This window comes from Astatotilapia calliptera, chromosome 5 (assembly GCF_964374335.1).
Source record: "Astatotilapia calliptera chromosome 5, fAstCal68.1, whole genome shotgun sequence".
Taxonomy (NCBI): domain Eukaryota; kingdom Metazoa; phylum Chordata; class Actinopteri; order Cichliformes; family Cichlidae; genus Astatotilapia; species Astatotilapia calliptera.
The window spans coordinates 13,229,703-13,248,503 of NC_137426.1; the positions used below are offsets into that span (position 1 = coordinate 13,229,703).

General features: G+C 40.9%; 3 protein-coding genes across 3 annotated transcripts in view; 2 read left to right on the top strand and 1 right to left on the bottom strand.

The window, feature by feature from the left end:
* Nucleotides 1-18,801, bottom strand: part of rims4 (regulating synaptic membrane exocytosis 4) — a 70,186-nt gene that overhangs the window by 27,830 nt on the left and 23,555 nt on the right. The window lies entirely within an intron of this gene.
* On the top strand, nucleotides 801-3,512 carry LOC145428865 (histone-lysine N-methyltransferase set-1-like). Its single transcript, XM_080301707.1, has 4 exons — nucleotides 801-2,151; nucleotides 2,235-2,397; nucleotides 2,512-2,704; nucleotides 3,000-3,512. Exons 1-4 carry the CDS (start codon nucleotides 2,049-2,051, stop codon nucleotides 3,108-3,110), a joined length of 570 nt encoding a protein of 189 aa, XP_080157833.1. The 5' UTR covers nucleotides 801-2,048; the 3' UTR covers nucleotides 3,111-3,512.
* Nucleotides 8,723-17,286, top strand: LOC113025575 (uncharacterized). The gene is made up of 11 exons (XM_080301243.1): nucleotides 8,723-8,789; nucleotides 8,958-9,059; nucleotides 9,933-10,004; nucleotides 10,173-10,274; nucleotides 11,397-11,498; nucleotides 11,708-11,813; nucleotides 13,503-13,573; nucleotides 13,674-13,947; nucleotides 15,936-16,094; nucleotides 16,173-16,229; nucleotides 16,659-17,286. The coding sequence occupies exons 1-11, from the start codon at nucleotides 8,733-8,735 to the stop codon at nucleotides 16,904-16,906; spliced, it is 1,350 nt and encodes a 449-aa protein (XP_080157369.1). The 5' UTR covers nucleotides 8,723-8,732; the 3' UTR covers nucleotides 16,907-17,286.

Below are 18,801 nucleotides of genomic sequence, written 5' to 3' on the forward strand. Positions count from 1 at the left end.
ATATTGACGGCTAAGCAAAGACATTCACTTTGCTTGTGTTTGAATTTGTGTTCTAAAAAGATTCTAACAAAAAAATAGGGCAAGAAGCAACTCCTGCCACTTAGCAGCCATCTTGTAAAATGAAAAAAGTAACTCAAAAGTTCTCTTAGTTTGTCGTAGAAAAGGTTTAGGAAGGTTTTTTGTCTCTTTTTCTGTACAAGTTTGAATTCTGTTTTACATGAGCATATTTATAGAGCTTTATTCATGACAAGTCTCGTGTTAATTCATGTTATAGATCATTAAGCCAAGAAAAACAGTTACAATGAACAAGTTTTCTTTGTCTTTCTCATCTCTTAATTTACTGCTTTACTGCTTATTATTTACATGAACAGTGATGCACAAGTCAATGAGGAAGTGATTTGGGCACAGCTTGTGTCACCAGCAGTGACACGGATATGGTTGCCATGGACACAGATGCCATTACTATGGAGACTGCAGTCAAACCAGAGACAGCGGTGAGGATGTTCTGTGAGCATTTTAACACAGGGGCATATTATTAGCTTGCTTCAGTGTTTGTGTGCATGTTTCCATTATGTTGTTATGTAGACACAAAACTTGTGGAAACAACTTCTACTTGAGAACAAAATTCTGTTGGTAGAAATTCTTTGTTTTTAGGATAAAAACTTGGTTAAAGAAAATATTAGCTTTGTTTTGAGGTTAACATTATGGGCTAAATATGGTTATGCTTAAAGTGAGTCTACCGAAAATGCATTTAAGTTCATGTTAGGTCCTCTGAAGTAATGGAAACTAGATCGTGTGTGTGTGTGTGTGTGTGTGTGTGTGTGTGTGTGTGTGTGAGTGCGTCTATGTGGTATGGATTGACATTTGACCTGCGCTGTACCTGGGCTCCGGGGACATTTCGACTTTTTGCTGTGTATTCATGTGTCCCCCTAAAACATGACTTGTAAATGCATTTTTAAGTGTCTAAATAATAATTTTTTCTACTTCTTATGAGGTCATTATTTATCTTTTGACCTGTATTTGCTTAAACTGTAGTGTAAATTCATTTATTAAACTATAATTAAAAGATTTTCTGATTTTCTTAAAAGTCCACCTATACCCCTCACCTGATTTTTGTGTATTCCAGTGTATTGCACAGCGACGTTTCGAGTTAGAGTGGATGTGTGTAGGTACTGCAATTTAATACACATTTTCAATACACACGGCCGGAAGTCATTGTGATTGGTAGGCTATATATATAGGCGGTACCTACAGGAAACGGCGCCACAACTTTCGCGCGCGTGCCCTTTAACAAGTGTATGTCGACGGCAATACGAAGACGGATTAAAAACACAAAGGTAAGCCTTTTTTAATGTAAAATGCACCATGACTTTAATACTATATGAAATTATAGGTGCACAGGCCTATATTAAACTGGTTTAATTTATGCTTTATGGACTGTTAGTGAGTCTTTGAAGAAGTAAAACGGCCCCAGCGTTTGTCATTGAGTAAATAAAATAGGGCTGACGACTAACCGCGTCAACGCGATAAAGCGGGCTAACCCGTGTTAGGATTTACTCGGTGTTAAAGCATTATTGTGGCTTAAACGTGTTAATGCCGACATCGCGACTAACGCGATTAACAATTAAACCAGCGCAGTCTGAGTCAAAATCCCTGATGTCGCTGTTAGCTAATTTCGGGCAGTTTGTCCAATGTCTGTCATTCTGCTGACAGCCCTAAAATAAAAGCAAGGGTATAAGTGTATTTAGTCGTGTATTTATTTATATGCCTGAAGAAAAAACTTCTTACAGTTTTGATGCCTAAGCTTTCTCAGTACTTGTATCACTCTCTGCAGTCGCCATTACAGAAATGTCACATGTCGCCATTTTGAGTACTAGGCCTTTAACATTTTAAAAGAAGGCATAAATTAGCACTATGAATAAGTCAGCTGTGTTTATGCTGTAAACTACACTACTGCTAGTTCTGCTACTACTGATGATGATGACAATGATGACGATAATCGTAATACTTTATATGCTTTGGTAATACAGCCAATCGTACAGGAGAACATGCGAAGGAGACGCATTCCTCCACGGGAGGATGCAGTCTGTCATGTTTCTGCTGGAAGGGACAAACTGGGACTTGATATCCACTACATAAATGCCTTCAAAGGTAAGTTGGTCTTTAGTTTGGATTAGATTTGGAGTTTGTCACTTTGTCTTTTGTCACTCACTTGGTATGCCTCTGCAATTCAGGTCGGGGCATTTTCACGACTGTTCCATTCCAAAAAGGAGACTTTCTTTTGGAATACAGAGGTAAACTCATAACAAAAGAAGAATGTGAGCGGAGACACAGAGTTTATCATGACAGCCTGAAGGTGTTCATGTTTGAATTCAAGTTTGATGGAAAACTCTGGTGGTGCGTATTATATCAGTGTAGTTTGATTAAGATTAAATGACACATTGCTTTTGATTTATGAAAAAAAAAGCTTCCTAACTAGTTAAGCTAATACTTTTTTGCCTAACCCCACAGTGTGGATGCATCTCAAGAAGATGGGTCATTAGGCAGACTTGTCAACGACAACCACATCAGTCCAAGTGCTAAGATGAAAATATTAAATATCAATGGAAAGCCCCATCTATGCTTATTTGCAAGCAGAGACATAAGTCCAGGCGAAGAAATAGACTATAATTATGGTGACTCGGATTGGCTCTGGAGATGCAAGGTATTTCTACAATTGTACTTTTTGGAACTGATAAATTGCATACCCTAAGCCATTTTTACATTTGTACCTACTCAAATTGGCTTAACGTGACTTACGGCATCTAGTTTTTCACTGAAATTGAGTATCACCTACTGTGCCTGGGGTAACTATAGCAATGCAGCCGAGCATCCAGTGATATAAATGCCACAGCAAGCATGGACGTCAAGGTGACAAAATGCCTGCTGCTCAGTCTATACTTTAGTGTTCAATTCAGGGATCACGCTGTTAATTTTGGTCGCTATTTCAAACATTTCAGAGTTTCAAAAATGATGGCTTGGATTTTCACGAAGGAGGCGCACTCATAACTTATCGAGTGACACCATTGACCAGCCACCTGGTGGCATTCAGTCTATGTCAAATTTTCTGATCACTTTGGATCACTTGGAACCTTGGTGCAGTAGTTACTGAAAAACTACATGGTACTATAACCTACTGGAAAAACAGGGGTAGGTACTAATGGAAAACAGGCAATTGTGATGGCTGCCACATCAAAGCCCTCTAAAAGCACTAAAAAAATATCAGCAGGTATGCAGAAATAAAAAATGGCTTTCGGTTTCTAAATTTTAACAGTGATTGATGTTTAATGTGATTCTACACAGCAAAATCTCCAGTGTTAAATTAACACTGGAGAGTGTCTATAAGGGTCCACACCTCTGAGTGTTAAATACAACACTGTTGAGTGTTAAATTAACACTTTTGACAGTGTTATATGTTTAAAAGTAACCTAGTCAGTTTTGAAGATTAACAATGGCTAACACTGAGCAGTGCTGATTTTCTAACACTGGAAAATAACTCAAAATGTTAGAAATATTCCAGTGTTAGAAAATCAGCACTGCTCAGTGTTAGTCTTTGTTAATCTTCAAAACTGACTAGGTTACTTTTAAACATATAACACTGTCAAAAGTGTTAATTCAACACTCAACAGTGTTGTGTGGACCCATATAGACACTCTCTAGTGTTAATTTAACACTGGAGATTTTGCTGTGTAGCCTCTTTAGTTAGATTCATTTTAAATTTTGTCCCTTGAAGATAAATGGGCCCTAGTGACAGTTCGTTGCTGCTACAGGTGATTGTTTTACTCCTTTAGCAATGGCTTAAAAAATAAAGAAATCACACTGACTATTTGTCTCTTAATCATAGGGCCTTAAATTCTCTATACATGACAGTGAATATTTTAAAGACAATAGCTTGAAACTTATCTTTCTCATACAGTTTATTTAATGTTTCAAAAGCCTCTTCAAAAATGCACTGTATATTCATTCTCTATCTGTTACACACGAAGACTGAGACCAGCCAGATTCAGAAGACTGTGAGCTGCCTAAAGCCGCAACCAAACAGCTTTCCAAACAATGATCTGGACCTGAAACATCCAGAGCCTGAAAGGGTAAATATAATCCAGTGTACCACTTAATGAACTAATAATTTAATCTATCATCATTCTTTATGGATGCTGTGTGTGTGTGTGTTTGGCAGTCACCTGGGTGTGATGTGATTTACATGGACCGTGGCTTGTAGGTCCTTTTCATTGTTTCAAAGTGCAAGTCTGGATAACATCTGAGTGTGTGTGTGTGTGTGTGTGTGTGTTAACCACCCAAATGTGACTTAGGAGGACCACACTGTTATTGGGGGACTCCGTCAAAGTTTGCTTCATGGTGACATCACTCTGGTTTTAGGAGGGGTCTTCTCGTATGTCTTGACAGTTTGACCTACAGCATGCAGAGCTGACTGCATGTGCTTTGTTTCTATGTTGAAATTTTTTGAAACTCAGGCTTGAACATTAAGATAGATAGTACTATACAACTTCTTAACTTGTTTTAGGCACTTTTTACTGCTGTAATGCATGGGCTCTCTCTGGCTGTGTACTCTGGCTTCTTCCCACAGTCCAAAGATGTAGCTTATGGGGTTAGGTTAACTGGTGATTCAAAACTGCCCTTTGGTGTGAATGCAAATGCTTGTCCTTCCATGTTAGACTGGCGATCTGTCCAGGTTGTACTGCCCTATGGTAGCTGGTATAGGCCCCAAAACTGCTACCCCACAATCCTGATAAGGATAAGTGGAAGAGGATGGATGATTGCAAAGGAATCAGTTGTTAATTATTGTAGCCAGTATTTTTTTCAGAAGAAAACATTTCTTGAGTGGAAAGCCCCCCCCCCCCCCCCCCCCCCCCCACACACACACACACACACACACATGCAAATTAAAGACAGAAGCACAGGACTGCCCAGTACAGTTGCAAGAAGAGCACTTGGTCTAATCTTTGTGCCATCTTTTCTTTGTTGCAGGATCTTGATGAAGAAATGCCTCAGCAAGGCTCAGAAGCCATGCATTCTTCTTCAGTGCAAGATTTTGAAGAGGTAACATTGACCTAGGACAGATTTTAATGAATGTTTCTCATGCACGATGTGTACCTTACGCTATTTGCCGATAGTGAAATGGTCTATTCATCCTCTTGAGTGATGCATTTTTAGTAACTGTCAGATTACTGTTCTTTTGTCTTCATTCTCTATCTGTTACACACGAAGACTGAGACCAGCCAGATTCAGAAGACTGTGAGCTGCCTAAAGCCACAACCAAACAGCTTTCCAAACAATGATCTGGACCTGAAACATCCAGAGCCTGAAAGGGTAAATATAATCCAGTGTACCACTTAATGAACTAATAATTTAATCTATCATCATTCTTTATGGATGCCGTGTGTGTGTGTGTTTGGCAGTCACCTGGGTGTGATGTGATTTACATGGACCGTGGCTTGTAGGTCCTTTTCATTGTTTCAAAGTGCAAGTCTGGATAACATCTGAGTGTGTGTGTGTGTGTGTGTGTGTGTGTTAACCACCCAAATGTGACTTAGGAGGACCACACTGTTATTGGGGGACTCCGTCAAAGTTTGCTTCATGGTGACATCACTCTGGTTTTAGGAGGGGTCTTCTCGTATGTCTTGACAGTTTGACCTACAGCATGCAGAGCTGACTGCATGTGCTTTGTTTCTATGTTGAAATTTTTTGAAACTCAGGCTTGAACATTAAGATAGATAGTACTATACAACTTCTTAACTTGTTTTAGGCACTTTTTACTGCTGTAATGCATGGGCTCTCTCTGGCTGTGTACTCTGGCTTCTTCCCACAGTCCAAAGATGTAGCTTATGGGGTTAGGTTAACTGGTGATTCAAAACTGCCCTTTGGTGTGAATGCAAATGCTTGTCCTTCCATGTTAGACTGGTGATCTGTCCAGGTTGTACTGCCCTATGGTAGCTGGTATAGGCCCCAAAACTGCTACCCCACAATCCTGATAAGGATAAGTGGAAGAGGATGGATGATTGCAAAGGAATCAGTTGTTAATTATTGTAGCCAGTATTTTTTTCAGAAGAAAACATTTCTTGAGTGGAAAGCCCCCCCCCCCCCCCCCCCCCACACACACACACACACACATGCAAATTAAAGACAGAAGCACAGGACTGCCCAGTACAGTTGCAAGAAGAGCACTTGGTCTAATCTTTGTGCCATCTTTTCTTTGTTGCAGGATCTTGATGAAGAAATGCCTCAGCAAGGCTCAGAAGCCATGCATTCTTCTTCAGTGCAAGATTTTGAAGAGGTAACATTGACCTAGGACAGATTTTAATGAATGTTTCTCATGCACGATGTGTACCTTACGCTATTTGCCGATAGTGAAATGGTCTATTCATCCTCTTGAGTGATGCATTTTTAGTAACTGTCAGATTACTGTTCTTTTGTCTTCATTCTCTATCTGTTACACACGAAGACTGAGACCAGCCAGATTCAGAAGACTGTGAGCTGCCTAAAGCCACAACCAAACAGCTTTCCAAACAATGATCTGGACCTGAAACATCCAGAGCCTGAAAGGGTAAATATAATCCAGTGTACCACTTAATGAACTAATAATTTAATCTATCATCATTCTTTATGGATGCTGTGTGTGTGTGTGTTTGGCAGTCACCTGGGTGTGATGTGATTTACATGGACCGTGGCTTGTAGGTCCTTTTCATTGTTTCAAAGTGCAAGTCTGGATAACATCTGAGTGTGTGTGTGTGTGTGTGTGTGTGTTAACCACCCAAATGTGACTTAGGAGGACCACACTGTTATTGGGGGACTCCGTCAAAGTTTGCTTCATGGTGACATCACTCTGGTTTTAGGAGGGGTCTTCTCGTATGTCTTGACAGTTTGACCTACAGCATGCAGAGCTGACTGCATGTGCTTTGTTTCTATGTTGAAATTTTTTGAAACTCAGGCTTGAACATTAAGATAAATAGTACTATACAACTTCTTAACTTGTTTTAGGCACTTTTTACTGCTGTAATGCATGGGCTCTCTCTGGCTGTGTACTCTGGCTTCTTCCCACAGTCCAAAGATGTAGCTTATGGGGTTAGGTTAACTGGTGATTCAAAACTGCCCTTTGGTGTGAATGCAAATGCTTGTCCTTCCATGTTAGACTGGCGATCTGTCCAGGTTGTACTGCCCTATGGTAGCTGGTATAGGCCCCAAAACTGCTACCCCACAATCCTGATAAGGATAAGTGGAAGAGGATGGATGATTGCAAAGGAATCAGTTGTTAATTATTGTAGCCAGTATTTTTTTCAGAAGAAAACATTTCTTGAGTGGAAAGCCCCCCCCCCCCCCCCCCCCACACACACACACACACATGCAAATTAAAGACAGAAGCACAGGACTGCCCAGTACAGTTGCAAGAAGAGCACTTGGTCTAATCTTTGTGCCATCTTTTCTTTGTTGCAGGATCTTGATGAAGAAATGCCTCAGCAAGGCTCAGAAGCCATGCATTCTTCTTCAGTGCAAGATTTTGAAGAGGTAACATTGACCTAGGACAGATTTTAATGAATGTTTCTCATGCACGATGTGTACCTTACGCTATTTGCCGATAGTGAAATGGTCTATTCATCCTCTTGAGTGATGCATTTTTAGTAACTGTCAGATTACTGTTCTTTTGTCTTCATTCTCTATCTGTTACACACGAAGCCTGAGACCAGCCAGATTCAGAAGACTGTGAGCTGCCTAAAGCCACAACCAAACAGCTTTCCAAACAATGATCTGGACCTGAAACATCCAGAGCCTGAAAGGGTAAATATAATCCAGTGTACCACTTAATGAACTAATAATTTAATCTATCATCATTCTTTATGGATGCTGTGTGTGTGTGTGTTTGGCAGTCACCTGGGTGTGATGTGATTTACATGGACCGTGGCTTGTAGGTCCTTTTCATTGTTTCAAAGTGCAAGTCTGGATAACATCTGAGTGTGTGTGTGTGTGTGTGTGTTAACCACCCAAATGTGACTTAGGAGGACTACACTGTTATTGGGGGACTCCGTCAAAGTTTGCTTCATGGTGATATCACTCTGGTTTTAGGAGGGGTCTTCTCGTATGTCTTGACAGTTTGACCTACAGCATGCAGAGCTGACTGCATGTGCTTTGTTTCTATGTTGAAATTTTTTGAAACTCAGGCTTGAACATTAAGATAGATAGTACTATACAACTTCTTAACTTGTTTTAGGCACTTTTTACTGCTGTAATGCATGGGCTCTCTCTGGCTGTGTACTCTGGCTTCTTCCCACAGTCCAAAGATGTAGCTTATGGGGTTAGGTTAACTGGTGATTCAAAACTGCCCTTTGGTGTGAATGCAAATGCTTGTCCTTCCATGTTAGACTGGTGATCTGTCCAGGTTGTACTGCCCTATGGTAGCTGGTATAGGCCCCAAAACTGCTACCCCACAATCCTGATAAGGATAAGTGGAAGAGGATGGATGATTGCAAAGGAATCAGTTGTTAACTATTGTAGCCAGTATTTTTTTCAGAAGAAAACATTTCTTGAGTGGAAAGCCCCCCCCCCCCACACACACACACACACACACACACACACATGCAAATTAAAGACAGAAGCACAGGCCTGCCCAGTACAGTTGCAAGAAGAGCACTTGGTCTAATCTTTGTGCCATCTTTTCTTTGTTGCAGGATCTTGATGAAGAAATGCCTCAGCAAGGCTCAGAAGCCATGCATTCTTCTTCAGTGCAAGATTTTGAAGAGGTAACATTGACCTAGGACAGATTTTAATGAATGTTTCTCATGCACGATGTGTACCTTACGCTATTTGCCGATAGTGAAATGGTCTATTCATCCTCTTGAGTGATGCATTTTTAGTAACTGTCAGATTACTGTTCTTTTGTCTTCATTCTCTATCTGTTACACACGAAGACTGAGACCAGCCAGATTCAGAAGACTGTGAGCTGCCTAAAGCCGCAACCAAACAGCTTTCCAAACAATGATCTGGACCTGAAACATCCAGAGCCTGAAAGGGTAAATATAATCCAGTGTACCACTTAATGAACTAATAATTTAATCTATCATCATTCTTTATGGATGCTGTGTGTGTGTGTGTTTGGCAGTCACCTGGGTGTGATGTGATTTACATGGACCGTGGCTTGTAGGTCCTTTTCATTGTTTCAAAGTGCAAGTCTGGATAACATCTGAGTGTGTGTGTGTGTGTGTGTTAACCACCCAAATGTGACTTAGGAGGACCACACTGTTATTGGGGGACTCCGTCAAAGTTTGCTTCATGGTGACATCACTCTGGTTTTAGGAGGGGTCTTCTCGTATGTCTTGACAGTTTGACCTACAGCATGCAGAGCTGACTGCATGTGCTTTGTTTCTATGTTGAAATTTTTTGAAACTCAGGCTTGAACATTAAGATAGATAGTACTATACAACTTCTTAACTTGTTTTAGGCACTTTTTACTGCTGTAATGCATGGGCTCTCTCTGGCTGTGTACTCTGGCTTCTTCCCACAGTCCAAAGATGTAGCTTATGGGGTTAGGTTAACTGGTGATTCAAAACTGCCCTTTGGTGTGAATGCAAATGCTTGTCCTTCCATGTTAGACTGGCGATCTGTCCAGGTTGTACTGCCCTATGGTAGCTGGTATAGGCCCCAAAACTGCTACCCCACAATCCTGATAAGGATAAGTGGAAGAGGATGGATGATTGCAAAGGAATCAGTTGTTAATTATTGTAGCCAGTATTTTTTTCAGAAGAAAACATTTCTTGAGTGGAAAGCCCCCCCCCCACACACACACACACACACATGCAAATTAAAGACAGAAGCACAGGACTGCCCAGTACAGTTGCAAGAAGAGCACTTGGTCTAATCTTTGTGCCATCTTTTCTTTGTTGCAGGATCTTGATGAAGAAATGCCTCAGCAAGGCTCAGAAGCCATGCATTCTTCTTCAGTGCAAGATTTTGAAGAGGTAACATTGACCTAGGACAGATTTTAATGAATGTTTCTCATGCACGATGTGTACCTTACGCTATTTGCCGATAGTGAAATGGTCTATTCATCCTCTTGAGTGATGCATTTTTAGTAACTGTCAGATTACTGTTCTTTTGTCTTCATTCTCTATCTGTTACACACGAAGCCTGAGACCAGCCAGATTCAGAAGACTGTGAGCTGCCTAAAGCCGCAACCAAACAGCTTTCCAAACAATGATCTGGACCTGAAACATCCAGAGCCTGAAAGGGTAAATATAATCCAGTGTACCACTTAATGAACTAATAATTTAATCTATCATCATTCTTTATGGATGCTGTGTGTGTGTGTGTGTTTGGCAGTCACCTGGGTGTGATGTGATTTACATGGACCGTGGCTTGTAGGTCCTTTTCATTGTTTCAAAGTGCAAGTCTGGATAACATCTGAGTGTGTGTGTGTGTGTGTTAACCACCCAAATGTGACTTAGGAGGACCACACTGTTATTGGGAGACTCCGTCAAAGTTTGCTTCATGGTGACATCACTCTGGTTTTAGGAGGGGTCTTCTCGTATTTCTTGACAGTTTGACCTACAGCATGCAGAACTGACTACATGTGCTTTGTTTCTATGTGGTTTGAAACTCAGGCTTGAACATTAAGATAGATAGTACTATACAACTTAACTTGTTTTAGGCACTTTTTACTGCTGGTAGTGCATGGGCTCTCTCGCTGTGTACTCTGGCTTCTTCCCACAGTCCAAAGATGTAGCTTATGGGGTTAGGTTAACTGGTGATTCAAAACTGCCCTTTGGTGTGAATGCAAATGCTTGTCCTTCCATGTTAGACTGGTGATCTGTCCAGGTTGTACTGCCCTATGGTAGCTGGTATAGGCCCCAAAACTGCTACCCCACAATCCTGATAAGGATAAGTGGAAGAGGATGGATGATTGCAAAGGAATCAGTTGTTAACTATTGTAGCCAGTATTTTTTTCAGAAGAAAACATTTCTTGAGTGGAAAGCCCCCCCCCCCCCCCCCCCCCCCCCACACACACACACACACACACACATGCAAATTAAAGACAGAAGCACAGGACTGCCCAGTACAGTTGCAAGAAGAGCACTTGGTCTAATCTTTGTGCCATCTTTTCTTTGTTGCAGGATCTTGATGAAGAAATGCCTCAGCAAGGCTCAGAAGCCATGCATTCTTCTTCAGTGCAAGATTTTGAAGAGGTAACATTGACCTAGGACAGATTTTAATGAATGTTTCTCATGCACGATGTGTACCTTACGCTATTTGCCAATAGTGAAATGGTCTATTCATCCTCTTGAGTGATGCATTTTTAGTAACTGTCAGATTACTGTTCTTTTGTCTTCATTCTCTATCTGTTACACACGAAGACTGAGACCAGCCAGATTCAGAAGACTGTGAGCTGCCTAAAGCCACAACCAAACAGCTTTCCAAACAATGATCTGGACCTGAAACATCCAGAGCCTGAAAGGGTAAATATAATCCAGTGTACCACTTAATGAACTAATAATTTAATCTATCATCATTCTTTATGGATGCTGTGTGTGTGTGTGTTTGGCAGTCACCTGGGTGTGATGTGATTTACATGGACGAAGTTTATTAGTTGATATCTGCAACTGAATTGAAAACACACCTTTCCAACTGTCCAAAACAAATAAATGTTGCAATATTTTGCTAACAGTGTCACAATCATCGTCTGGTGTGCACAACAATATCATCTTTGGACAAGTGCATTCAGTGTGTGGGACCGGTTTCCTCCCTCAAGTGGCTTGGCTTTAAGTGCAAAGGTGAGACATTTAGTGAATAGGTACAGTGTATAGTAAAAAGCATTAATAGAGTTCAACAAGTTAAGACGTGCTGAAATGAACACTGCTCCCTTTTTAATTAATGGGTGGTCACGTCTAATTAAAGAAATGCAGTATTACCTCATTGGTGCAGGACCTTGTAAAAATGGTATACTTGGGATTGTCCTCAATTCCCCATTCCATAACATAAACTGCTCAAAATAATAAAGGGAACACTTAAACAATGCGATGTTACTCCAAGTCAGTCACACTTCTGTGAAATCAAACTGTTCACTTAGGAAGTAACACTGACAACCAGTTTCACATGCTGTTTTGCAAATAGAGTAGACAACAAGTGGAAATTATAGTCAATTCACCATAATAAAGGACTGGTTCTGCAGGTGGTGACCACAGACCACTTCTCAGCACCTATGCTTTCTGGCTGATGTTATGGTCACTTTTGAATGCTGGCGGTGATTTCATTTTAGTGGTAGCATGAGACAGTCTACAACCCACACAAGGGGCTCAGGTAGTGCAGCTCATCTAGCGTAGCACATCAATGTGAGCTGTGGCAAGAAGGTTTGCTGTGTCTGTTAGTGTAGTGTCCAGAGCATGGAGGTGCTACCTGGATGTGGAGTAGGCCATAGGAGGGCAACAACCCAGCAGCAGGACCGCTACCTCCACCTTTGTGCAAGGAGGAACAAGAGGAGCCCTGCAAAATGACCTCAAACAGGCCACAAATGTGCATCTGTCTGCTCAAATGGTCAGAAACTGACTTCATGAGGGTGACTTGAGGGTCCAGCATCCACAGGTGGGGATTGAGCTTGCAGTCCAACACCATGCAGGATGTTTGGCATTTGCCAGAAAACACAAAGTTTGGCAACTTCAGCACGGGCACCCTATGCTCCTCACAGCTGAAAGGAGGTTCAAACTGAGCACGTGACAGTCTGGAGATGCCGTGGGGAATGTTCTGCTGCCTGCAACATCCTCCAGCATGATCATATTGGCAGTGGGTCAGTAATGGTGAGGGGTGGCATTTCTGTGCCTGCCAGAGAGCCTGACTGTCATTGGGTAACAAGATGAGGTCCTCGGACCCTTTGTGAGACCACATGCTGGTGCATTTGGCCCTGGGGTCCACCTAATGCGAGACGACACTGGGCCTCATGTGGCTGGAGTATGTCAGCAGTTCCTCCATGACAAAGGCATTGATGCTATGGACTGGCCCGCCTGTTCCCCAGACCTGAATCCAATTGAGCACATCTGGGACATCATGTCTCACTCCATCCACCACAAACTGTCCAGGGGTTGGCAGATGCTTTAGTCCAGGTCTTGGAGGAGATCCTTCAGGAGACCATCCGCCACCTCATCCCGAGCATGCCCAGGCATTGTAGGGAAGTCGTACAGGCATCTGGAGGCCACACACATTCAACTACACACTTTCATGCCACTCAACTACCTAAAGAACAAAGTATTTAATAAGAATAATTCCTTCATTCACATCTGGGATGTCCTTTTTTTGGGGGGGGAGGGGGATTAGCAGTGTATGTGTAGTCATTAAAATATCCTTAATGTGAACAGTTTTGGTTTTTTTTGTTTTTTCAGCATTTGACATTACTGCAATGCTTTGACAAAAAACTACTTCACTTAAATAGAACTGCAAAGCTAAATTAAGTCTATCAAAATGTGTTTCAGTTTGTTTAGGGGTCTGGCACAAATCTTGCCTTGCAAAATTGGCAAATCAGAATTGCCACCAGTCAACACAGGTGTGTATCCCATTCATATTTGGCTTGACTTTTTTTCAGTTTATTTTTTACCTGTCTAAAGTATTGATCAATTAAAAAAACTTTTGTTCTTACATTCCAGAAAGAAGAAATTTCTGAATATTCAGGGGAGGATGGATTGCCACATTCAGTTCTGGATCAAATATCAAGCGATGATGATGGCAACCACAGCATATCAGAAGAAGAATATGTGCCAGATTCAGAGTCATATGATGAAGATTCAGATGAAGACATCTCATTATTGCCAAGCACATCAAAAGGTCTGCTATGCCAAGATGACATCTCCAAAGCGCATGAACAATCAGATTCAACGAATTTAATCCACAACTTGACAAAGGACAAGCCACAAGATAAAAGTGAGCTTTGCGAAACTGAATCAGAAAAAATGACTTTAAGTAAAAGAAATTACTGCTATTTTTGTGGCAAACCACAAGCTAAAATTTCCCGCCACCTGAAAACGCACAAAACGGCTCCTGATGTTGTGCATGCATTTTCCCTGCCTAGAGACTCAAACGAGCGTAAAAGTCTGTTAGAGAAATTGAGAAATAAGGGAAATTTTAAGCATAATGCTGCAGTTTTGCATGGTGGAGTGGGACCACTGAAAGTGAAGAGAAGACCCAAGATTAAAGCAGTAGAGGGAAAGTTTGCTCATTGCTTTTATTGTCAAGGGATGTATGTTCGCAAGGATCTTTGGAGACATGTCCGCAGATGTCCTAACAAACCAAAAGATGACACGGATAAAGAACCTGGAAGAACCAAAGTACTCGGCCTGGCTTTAACTCTGGAGTCTCAGTGTTATCCGCAGGTGTCAAGTGGAGTCTGGAAGGTTCTTGCTGTTATGAAACAAGATGAGATTGCCTCAGCTGTGCGAAATGACTTTACTGTTATTCAGTTTGCCCAGTCCCTCTACAATAAACATGGACAAGACCCTACAAAGTATGATTATATACGACAGAAGCTTCGTGAAGCGGGACGTTTGTTGTTGTGTCTGCGCACAGAATTCTCAGTGCATAACATGGAAGAAGCTATTAAGCCTGCTAATTTCCAGAGAGTTGTGCAAGCAGTAAAGAAAGTTTCAGGTTTTGATGAAGAGACACTGTCATACAAAACTCCAAGCCTTGCGCTGAAACTGGGACATACACTGCATAAAATGTCTGACATTATCCATTGTCGTGCCCTCATGACAGAGGATGAAGCCCTAATCAAGTCCACTGATGCGTTCAAGAAGTTGTATGTCTCCAAATGGTCTGAGATGGTGTCTCACCGTGCCTTGAACACATTGAGTGAGGCAAAGTTTAACAAGCCATCAACATTGCCCTTTACAGAAGATGTTCGGATTCTCCATCACTACCTTCAAAAATCTGCAGAAAGTGCCTTTTGCAGCTTGGAGAACGAAGCCACAGCTCAGAATTATGCCCAACTTGCACAAGTTACACTCTCACAAATCATTGTGTTCAACCGAAGACGTTCTGGAGAGGTTTCAAAGATGCGCCTCAAAAGTTTTCTTGAAAGAGACAAAACAGCACTCCACACAGATGTTGCCATGGGGCTCTCAGAAATGGAACAGACTCTGTAACTATTTCTGTAGAATAGAAATAATGGGAAAAAGGGACAGAAATGTTCCAGTTCTGCTAACACCAAGCATGCTGGATGCTCTGTCACTACTGGTTAGTAGGAGGCCTGACTGTGGTATTTGTGCCACTAATATCTACCTCTTTGCAAGACCCCGATCAATGAGTCATTACAGAGGAATGGACTCCTTGCGTGTTCATGCACACCAGTGTGGAGCAAAGCAGCCTGAGTATCTAAGATCGACACAGCTCAGAAAACATGTTGCCACACTCTCACAAGTCCTTAATTTGAAAAACAACGAACTTGATCAGGTTGCAGATTTCCTGGGTCATGATATCCGCGTTCACCGCGAATTCTACAGATTACCAGTTCCCACAACACAGCTGGCCAAGATTTCCAAACTGCTTTTAACACTGGAAAAAGGACAACTTTCCCAGATCCAGGGGAAATCACTGGATGAGATCAAAATAGAAGGTTTGTATTGAAAGGAGCAAATATTAGGGCAGTAGTTGAATATTATGCTTTATCAACCGAATTAAAACCTAAAAGCACAGACCATTCTGTTAAATGTCCATGATTTAAGGTTCTTGAAGTCTATTGTTTCATCACTTTGCAACATTTGGCAAACTGCAGAGTGGTGGCCTTAAATAGTAAAACTATGTACTATAATTTCCAGTATTTGTTCTGTATTTTGTCATATCTCGTTGTTAATGTGAGGTTTTTGGGGGGTTTGTGTTTGGTTTTTTGGGGGGGTTTTCCCACAATTTCTCAGATGAAATTGCATTAAGTGATGCTGAAACAAAGGACAGTGAGAGTGAATCAGATGATGATGACACAGCACTCACAATGTTGGCGTGTGGCACCAGTGAGCCTGTACATGCAGTAGCTGATTCCACAAACACAGCGCAGCTCCAAGACACTGTAGATTGTGGTAAGTTACCACTAGCTTGGTTTCTGTGGATAAAATGTTTGTTACAAATATTAAAACTTAATCAAATTGTGTAATCAGCAGATGAAGGACCACTCACAATGCCTGCAGCAAGTGAGACTGCTGCTCCCTCTGAAGGTAAGGGGTGCAGTTGGTTCTCTAAGCTTATTATTGTTTCATCACTTTGCAACATATGGCAAACTGCAGAGTGGTGGCAAAAAGTCACTTGGATGAGTGACAAAATGTTTCTCCCACTGAAAACGCTACGTCCAGATTAACAGAATCAACGTTTTGGGATTTGCTTACCTGGATGATTGAGCATGCATCAAGAGACTTTTATTCAACTTTTTATTCAGTCTTTTATTCACAGCGGAACACTAAATGTCTCATTTTAGAAATTTGATAAATTTTCAAAGAGAATTTTAGCTCGTTTTGATATTGATGGTAGCAACACATTTCAGAAGTTAGTACAGGGTAGAATCAATTCTTTTAACCACCAAATGTTTTTTGTTTTTTTTGTTTGGTTTTTTGTTTGTTTTAACTACTACTACTTTATATATCTTCCAGAGAAAAATGCTGCTCAATCCCACAATTCCCGAAGAGCTCCCAAAAACATGTGGTCCAAGGCTGAGGTTGCTGCAGTGATGAGGCATTTTAAAGACCACATAAACGAAGGGAAACTAGCCACCAAAAATGAATGCAGTCATTGCAAATTGGTAGAAGATCCGGTGTTGGCAGGAAGAACAGTTCAAAACATAAGAGATTTTGTAAGAAACAGAGGATTAACTGCAAAAAGGCAGAAAAAAATGAACTAAAATAACTGTTTAGAGAGCTGTGGTTTTACATCTTGGTCAGATTGCCAATTGTTGTTAACACTGATGTTCTGTTTAAAGAAAAAAAAGTTCTTGTTAAATACAGAAGTAGTTTGTATTTCATAATTTTTACATTTAATTTATTTAGGGTTTTTTTTGACGGGTTATATTTAAAATAAAAAATTATAAATGCATATTTTCTCCCCTTAATATTTACCTTTAAACTATTAAAATTCATTTTAAATGTTTTTAATTTTTCTGTTTTCTATATTTTTATATTTCTGTGGGAAGCGTGGGCATTTTTGTCCATAGATTTCTTTTTTTATTTATGGTTAAAATTAATGTTCAGATCCAAGAACACTAATAAAATGATGTTCCAGTAATCCTGTGTCCTGTCAGATGTGTATTCATGGTAATGATGAGCTATTTACATATTACATCATTGTCCCTTTAAAGACCCAATATTGGTTTTTTTGGACCTCATAAAACACATTGTTGTCAAGTGGACAATGTCTCCAGAAAACACAATAGAGTCTGGTTGGTGTGTATCAGTGTATCTAGACTTCTATAGGGAGTGTATGAGGTCTGAAGTGACCCAAATTTTTTTCAGATTTTTTCGAACACTTTAACCTCGCTCCCTTGGCTCTAAGTCCTTTCAAAAGGGTAGTCCACTTAAACCACCACCGGGCGGATTGACGTCGTATAGTCCCGCCATACCACATAGACCCGTGTGTGTGTGTGTGTGTGTGTGTGTGTGTGTGTGTGTAGCCTCCTGTCACCTCTTGTCACGGGTGGTGTATTGAGGTGGAGTAGAGTTACATAACTAATACAACAGGTGGGTAATGGCCGGAGACACATCTACCACTCTGGTTTGCTGCAACCCTTTTCATGCCACTGATGGGATATTATCTCTGTTCACTTCAATCCAATTGAACATGCTTTATCTGCAGCAGAGTGAAAGGCAATCTTGCCAGGCAATCAAGATAAAAGATTAAAATTTAGAGGACTGACAGTTTTTTTTATTTGCAGCATTTCTCCACTGATTTGTCCCCAACACTTTGCACAAAACATTAGGCCTGCGATGTTTTCTCCTTTCTCCTGCCTGCCCGCATCTTTGCATCTCTTTCAGTGCTTTCAGTGAAGTCACATCAGTTACTGCATGCTAACAAGTCATAAAAATGACAGAAAACCTTGCTACATATATACAGGCAACACCACCAGTCAAGACTAAACATGGCCTGTAACTGAACGACAGGAAACTTTTAGCTGTATGCAGTTTTTCCTATTTTTTGACAATCAGTCCAGCGACCAAAACTCACTCACAGGTCTATGCTGTCTGTGTTGAGCGCTCAGTGGATCTGCGCTCGACAGTGCAGACAGCATCGTCAGAAGGAAAATTGATAAAATAAATTACAAATGTTGTATTGTTCGATACATATGCGTACCGAACCGAAAGCACTGTATCGAACGGTTCAATATCTATACGAATATCGTTGCACCCCTAATATACACATATACATATTGTCTAAAAATGTGTTTGTTTTGATTCAATTCAGATATAATCACCCTGAAATACAAATGTTTACTGATATGACGATGACAGATGTTGGTCAGCCAGCATCTGCTTAGAAAGCCAAGCCCGGCCACTTTTCCTTCTGAGACCAGCTGCTGTTGTTTATTTGTTTCCAGATGCCTCGGGTCTTAAGTCTGGTGCAGTCATTTGAAATCTGGAAGCTCACTGCAAAGGTTCCTTCTGTCAACTTGAATTCTCTCCTTTCTTTCACTGCATCCCCAACCCTGGTCCAAGTGCAAGTGACCTGTCCTTCCTTTCACCTTAAAAAGTTTTTAAAGTAATCAAATGTCTGAAAAAAGTAAATCTTTGTAAAAGTGAAGAATTA

Excerpts from the sequence above, each read along its gene's own strand:
- LOC145428865 (XM_080301707.1), top strand. The coding sequence starts at position 2,049 with ATGCGAAGGAGACGCATTCCTCCACGGGAGGATGCAGTCTGTCATGTT. Across the intron at positions 2,152-2,234 it reads CTACATAAATGCCTTCAAAG|GTCGGGGCATTTTCACGACT; the intron begins GTAAGTTGGTCT and ends TCTGCAATTCAG. Across the intron at positions 2,705-2,999 it reads ATTGGCTCTGGAGATGCAAG|AGTTTCAAAAATGATGGCTT; the intron begins GTATTTCTACAA and ends CAAACATTTCAG.
- LOC113025575 (XM_080301243.1), top strand. The coding sequence starts at position 8,733 with ATGCCTCAGCAAGGCTCAGAAGCCATGCATTCTTCTTCAGTGCAAGAT. Across the intron at positions 11,814-13,502 it reads GCTTGGCTTTAAGTGCAAAG|TTTGTTTAGGGGTCTGGCAC; the intron begins GTGAGACATTTA and ends AATGTGTTTCAG. Across the intron at positions 16,095-16,172 it reads CCAAGACACTGTAGATTGTG|CAGATGAAGGACCACTCACA; the intron begins GTAAGTTACCAC and ends TTGTGTAATCAG.